At 42.5% G+C, this 7072-nt stretch overlaps 1 protein-coding gene across 2 annotated transcripts in view; it reads right to left on the bottom strand.

Moving 5' to 3' along the window:
- Positions 1-1997: 1997 nt before the first annotated feature.
- mre11a (MRE11 homolog A, double strand break repair nuclease) overlaps positions 1998-7072 on the bottom strand; it is a 67919-nt gene continuing 62844 nt past the window's right edge. For both annotated transcript variants that reach the window (XM_078221795.1, XM_078221796.1), the window contains exon 20: positions 1998-2851. In XM_078221795.1, the coding sequence (XP_078077921.1) occupies positions 2798-2851 (54 nt within the window). In that variant the 3' untranslated portion in view covers positions 1998-2797. The remainder of the gene's footprint in view (positions 2852-7072) is intronic.

Here is a 7072-nt window from a genome sequence, read left to right as displayed (position 1 = left end):
TTCCAACAACTTAACCACTATAAATGTGAGGCTCACTGGCCTGTAGTTCCCAGGCTTTTCCCTGCAGCCCTTCTTAAACAAAAGCACAACATTTGCCACCCTCCAATCTTCAGGCACCTCATCTGTGATTATCGATGATTCAAATATCTCTGCTAGGGGATCCGCAATTTCCTCCCTAGCCTCCTACAACGTCCTAGGATACACTTCATCAGGTCCCAGGGATTTATCTACCTTGATGCACTTTAAGACTTCCAGCGCCTCCATCTCTAATATATGTACAATCCTCAAGACATCACTATTTATTTCCCCAACTTCCCTAACATCCATGCTTTTCTCAACAGTGAATACTGATGAGAAATATTCATTTAGGATCTCACCCAACTCTTGTGGATCCACACATAGATGACCTTTGTTGATCCTTAAGAGGTCCTACTCTCTCCCTAGTTACTGTTTCAGCCTTTATGTATTTATAGAAGCTCTTTGGAATCTCCTTTGCCTTATCTGCCAAAACAATCTCTAGTCCCCTTTTTGTCCTCTGATCTCTCTCTACACCTTCTGCACTCAAGGGATCCACTTGATCCCAGTTGCCTATACATGTCATGTGCCGCCTCCTTCTTCTTGACCAGGGCCTCAATATCCCAAGTCATCCAGGGTTCCCTACTTCTACCAGCCTTGCCCTTCACTCTAAGAGGAATGTGTTTACCCTGAACCCTGGTTAACACTTTTGAAAGCCTCCCACTTACCAGTCCTTTTGCCTTCCCACAGACTCCCCCAATTAACTGTTGAAAGTTCCTGTCTGATACCATCAAAATTGGCATTGCCCCAAATTAGAATTTTAATTTTTGGGCCAGACCTATCATTCTCCTTAGCTATCTTAAAACTAATGGAATTATGGTCACTGGTCCCAAAGTGATCCCTCACTAACACTTCTGTCACCTGCCCTTCCTTATATCCCAAGAGGTGGTCAGGTTTTGCCCCCTCTCTAGTCGGGCCATCCACATACTGAATGAGAAATTCCTCCTGAATGTACTCAACAAATTTCTCTCCATCCAAGCCTCTAATACTATGGCTGTCCCAGTCAGTGTTGGGAAAGTTAAAATTCTCTACTATTATCACCCTATCTTTCTTGGAGCTATCTGTAATCTCCTTATATATTTGCTCAATTTCCTGCCGAGTGTTTGGGGGCCTATAGTACAATCCTTTCAAAGTGATTTCCCCCTTCTTATTTCTCAGTTCTACCCATATAGGCTCAGTGGGCGAACTCACGGATATATCCCCTCTCAGTACTGCAGTGATGTTTTCCTTAATCAAAAGTGCAACCCCCACTCCTCTCTTATCTCCTGTTCTTTCTTTCCTATAGCATCTGTACCCTGGAGCATTGAGCTGCCAGTCCTGTCCTTCACTTAGCCATGTTTCAGTAATTGCTATAATATCCCAGTCCCATGAAGCCATCCATGCCCCGAGTTCATCTGCCTTGCCCGTCAGGCCTCTTGCATTGAAATAAATGCAGTTTAATCTGGACTTCCCTTGCTCTCTGTGTTGCTTTTGCCTGAAGTGTCTAGTACTAGGATTATTGACACTGCCTTTACTATTTAATGAGCTCTCTTTAACTTCTGTGCTGTCCTCAACCTTCTCTTCTGTCTCTCTACTGCTTTGTGTCCCACACATTGAATGTCGATATAATCCTAAGTGATAGAAACAGATTTTCTTTTTAAAGTGCATGTATAATTTGACAGCATTTAGTGCTACCACCTCCTATAATTATCAAGATTTGTAGTTCACTGCCAAGAAATGGAATAAATGCAGCAAAATGATGTGTATTTCATGCAGTCAGGCTGTAGATTGACAGCACTGCTTGCAGTTCTCTCCCTGGCTAAGTGCAGAACACAACAACATGTATCACTTCAATACAGCAATAACACTTGGGCTAGGCTCAAGCGACATCATATGCACTGACCAGGGAGTGGTGTAAATATTCACTCTGTTCACTAACCTGCAACGAGTCTTTCAGAAAATATATTTATAAAATGATATTTTTGATTTGAAGTATGAAGCTGGTTGAGAATTTTTACATCAAGGCAATTACACTACCTTTTGAATAAAAATACAATCATAAGCATTAAGTCTTACACAGAAGCATTTCTAATGTATATTCAGACTGATGGTCAACAGATTAACAGTTAAACACAAATACTCTGCTCTATTTTAATATTGAGTATTTTCTTCAATAATCCTGTGACTGAGTTTTATCAAGCTCTCGGACAAGTAACTACAAACTATTAAACTAAACTGATACTTGTATGAATACCGCACATGCTTAAAACAATGGGATCTAGATTTATGCATGCATTTAATATATGCCACTGAGAAAGAAAGGTCTAAAATACATTACTCTAAATCCCAAGTCAGTTTTTTATTGTAGCAACATTTTACACAAGGGGAAATCCTTCTTTGACACCTTGCAGAGTCAAGGAGTCCTTACATGTAAAGGCTATTCTATGATTAAAAAGATTTCAAGGTAGTTGGAGCAACAGTTTTGGAAGTGTCACGGAGCAGTTCTTAAAAATATGATTCACATTGATTATAGATCATTAAAACAGGGAATCAGTATTGTACATATACTACAAACAAAATAGAAGTATTCACATCCGCCACTTAGAAGCTTCCACACATCATGGACAGATGTTTCAGCTGGGAATTGTTTTTTATCTCAATAGTTGGATAACTTTTCATAACAAATTTGAAACTGATAATCTGTTGAATTTAAAACATCAGCACATTCTGAGTGTCGGACAAGTTATCTTCTGTTTCCTCTGAAGGTTGTTGAACTTTTAAAGGGGTCAAATTCATCCTGAGAACAAATGAATAGCATTGATATAATTAGAACAAATCTCTCAAAATTAATTATCAGATTTTTTGATCAGTCGACACCACATTATTAGGGCATGATATCCAAAGATTAAAACCTAATTAGATTGTATCACATTTATTAAACACCTGCATTAAACATTAAAAATATGCATTAAACATCATCAAAATGACAAAGCTACATTAACACATAACATTAATGCTTGCATTATTTTGGAAGCACAATGTTTTATTCCCTTGTGGTAAATGACGTAAAGTTAAATACACTGAGAGAACAAAAGTACTCTTTTGCAGTATTGGTTAACTTTATCATTTGTGAATTAACTGCAGGTGCAATTATCCAAAAAGTCAAGACTTGTTTAGCCAATGAAAGGGCATAACACAATAAATGTATAAAAGTAAAATACTGCGGATGCTGGAAATCTGAAATAGAAACAGAAAATGCTAGATAAACTCAGCAGGTCTGGCAGCATCTACGGAGAGAATCAGTTGTTTCAAGTCTAAATTACCCTTCTACTTTAGACTCAAAACGTTAAATCTGTGTCTCTCCACAGATGCTGCCAGACCCGGTAAATATAAAATGTATAAATAATTTCAAAAATCTGTTGGTTAGTTTTTATAACTTTTAATTATAATGGATAAATTCAACAAATGGGACTGAAATTAATTGAATCAATTAATGACGAGTGTTTTTTCTTTGTGTGGCTTCAAGTTGTTCATTTTATTGCTACTTGCCATAAATTTCAAAATTCACAACCATTTGGGGAGAGGGGACTCTTTCTCAGAGCCACAGGGAACGATGGACAGAGGAAAGTCATTTTTTTAAAAAATCATTCATAAAAGTCCCTTCCCACCCCTCTCCCAGTTACAATAACCCCCCCTATTTCAATATAAAATAAATAGAAAAGAAGAGGATTGGGATCTTGGCACCACCACTGGCAAATACAGAGGATGTGGAGATGCCGGCGTTGGACTGGGGTAAACACAGTAAGAAGTTTAACAACACCAGGTTAAAGTCCAAAAGGTTTATTTGGTAGCAAAAGCCACACAAGCTTTCGGAGCTCCAAGCCCCTTCTTCCTGAACAGTGCTGGATTGTGAACAGATTCTGTTTGTGAACAGAATTCCCACTCACCTGAAGAAGGGGCTCAGAGCCTCGAAAGCTTGTGTGGCTTTTGCTACCAAATAAACCTGTTGGACTTTAACCTGGTGTTGTTAAACTTCTTACTGTGTTTACCCCAGTCCAACGCCGGCATCTCCACATCATAAATACAGAGGAGACAGGGAGATCAAGATGGCAGTGGATCCAGTGCAGGTATAGCAGCTTGGCTGTGTCTGAGACAGGAAATGTGGGGGTTATGTGAGACAGGAAGACACACAGGCAGAGAAAGAGAGAGAGAGAGATAGATAGGTAGACAGACAGACAAAGAGATAGAGAAAAGTGAGTCATTGTGGGGCCAAGGAGGAGTCTTTCCTGCTGGAACTTCAATAACCAAACAAAATTGAAAAGCGTTATATGCTTTCCAATGGCTTTCTTCCACTTTTAAATTTGTTCAATAAATTATTTTGTGAGTAAAATTTATAGTAACAAGATCTAGGGTAAGGGAGAACAAAATATTGCGGGGGAAACAGTTTTCTTTTGTTCCCCTTAAGCTTATCCTTAAATATTTTGACTGTGTAAGTGTCTGTCTGTACACAAGCTTTTACTGTGTTGCTGTGCATGTCCTTTCTTGTTTTAAATAAAATGTTTTGATATGTAGAAAAAGGTGAGAGTTCAGTCGATCCAGAAAAGCCCCTGAACTTGACTGAAAGAAAACGGTTTTATTGTTGCTATATTTTTGGTTGCCTGCCCAGCACCAAGTCTCTTGTATCGTTAACTATCCTTTAATGGAGGTATAGAGCGAGTTTGCGTTTCTTGCTGAGAAAGCAATTTGCTTTCTAACTTAATTCTTTAAATCTACTTTACCGTCAAAAAGCTCCTGAAAACCAAAAAGTAGTTTTCCAGAAAATATCAGAAAGAGTCCTTGAAAAAAATATTTTGACAGATGTTAGAATCAACAAGTTGTCCAATTTGGAAGGCCTGCATCCCAAGCTGCCAAGGGAAGTGGAGGTGGAGACAGAAGAGCTTGCCATAATCTTGCAAGACACGTCAGAGATGCCAGGGAATTGGAGAGTGACAAATGTGACAGCTTTATTCAAGGGCGAGTGTAAGGACATGGTTAGTAACTACATATCAGTCAACTTATCAGTGTACGGTAGGGTTTTAGAAATTATGGGGGCAATTCTCCCAATAGTGCTGAATTGGCAAGAAAACTGGTCTAGATCACGACTGTTTTTTCAATGCAACTTCAGACCCGAATCTCCCCACTCTGTGCAATGCAGCGGTCACAATCGTGAATATCATTAAAAGCTCAGGGTGTGGGGCCCATTCAGGCCAGAGTCTGACAGCTCTGGAACTCTGCGCATGTGCAGATCTGTCAGTCTCCCCGTTTGCTGGCCAGATCGATCGCTGGCCAGCCCGGGACCCTCGCAGTGCTGCCGCTCCAGCCCTTCTCACGGCCCAATCAAAGCCCCCACAAGCATTCCCGGGCAAACCCTGATCCCGCCCCCCCCCCCCCCCCCCTCCCCGGAGCGCCCTGATGTCCAGCTCCCCCCACCCAGCAGTGGTGATTTCTACCCCCTCCCCCCTTTTCCCCACGGGAGCCAGACCTCACCCAGCCCACCCCAATTGCTGGCCTCCCTCTAGCCCAGACTGATTCCAATGCAGAGTGGCAGCGGGACCCCCTAGCCCCACCAATCGCCCCTAGGCCCTGTGCACAATAGGCTCCACCTGCTTGGCACTGCCTGATGCCCGGTGGGCAGTGCCAAGGTGTCCCCTGGGCATGGGCACTTTGTCCCTTGGGCAGTGCCAGGAAGCACAGGCTGGCACTGCCAGGGTTCCCATGCCAAAGGGACACCACCCCCCCGCCACCTGACCCCTGGTTTGGGGGGGGGGGGGGGGGGGGGGGGCGGTTGCCTCCCCTTCACTCCAGCAGGGTCTCCTGCTAGTTCCCTGAACATGGGGAGCTACTCTAAACCCTGCCGGAGTGAAATTGAACTGGCTGGGTGGGAGATGCTATCAGGCCCAGCAAGATCTGTGCCAGGCCCAATAATCACATTTAAAATAATTTTTAAAAAGATTTAAATCACTTACCTCCCTTCCCGCCGGTTTCCAGCACTGTCCCGACTGTGTCTGTTCTCTGGCTGTGGGAGACGCGCATGGGTTGTGAACACATGCGTGAATCCCGCGAAATGGCCGACACGCGATTCTTCCATCCCAACGTGCCAAAAAAACATACACGTAGTGATGGGAGAATCACCCCCTATATTCTGTGAACAAAGAGACTTGCACATATGCGATTGCTCCTCTACTGTCAGCTACCAGCTTTCCGGCGACCTTAGGCCCCGCCCCCTCCCAGTGGGAAACAGATTTAGCATTATGTTTTGAACAGAGTGGCATAAGATTGGACTTGTGGCCTTGCTGAAAAAACAGATCTGAAACTCTTTTCACGCTCATTTGGGACTTGGAATTTTTTTTGGTAAGGTTGCCACCAAAGGCTTTGGACTTCCAATACTTAATTGGATGGAATTTCTGCACATTTCAGACTGTCACAAGTAGGGTGACATTCAGAGACAATGGAGGGTTTGAGAATGGCAGTGTTAAGAAAAAACTGAGTTTTGTTACTGGTGCATGCGAAACAAGCATTGTGCTTTCAGATGAGGGGCAGCATACAGATAAGAAGTAAGATGAGTGAAGGCCAAGGATAGATCCTGGGGAATTCTCGACATAATAGTGCAGGAAATGGAAGAGAAACCATTGGAAATGATTCTCTGGTTATAACTGGATAGATAAGAGTTGGGTGAGGGCCATCCCATCCAGCAGGAGGATGAAGGAGGAGCGAGCAGTGCTCAACCATGTCACGGGCTGCAGCCTGTTGCAAAGGGATTGTTTAGCAAGACATTCAAGGATTTTGGACAGGTGAAAGAGGCTGGAGATGGGTTGGTAGTTTACAAGTACAGAGGGGTCATTGCATTTTTGAAGAGACAGTTGAGAACTGCAGATTTGAAGGGGATGGGGAAATACCAAAGGAGAAGGAACCATTAACAAATCAGTTACAAAAGCAAAATACTGCAGATGCTGGGAATCTAGAATAAAAAAATGTTAGA

The sequence above is a fragment of the Mustelus asterias genome, chromosome 10 (assembly GCF_964213995.1).
Source record: "Mustelus asterias chromosome 10, sMusAst1.hap1.1, whole genome shotgun sequence".
NCBI classification, from domain to species: Eukaryota; Metazoa; Chordata; class Chondrichthyes; order Carcharhiniformes; family Triakidae; genus Mustelus; species Mustelus asterias.
This window is presented reverse-complemented; position numbering and strand designations above follow the sequence as displayed.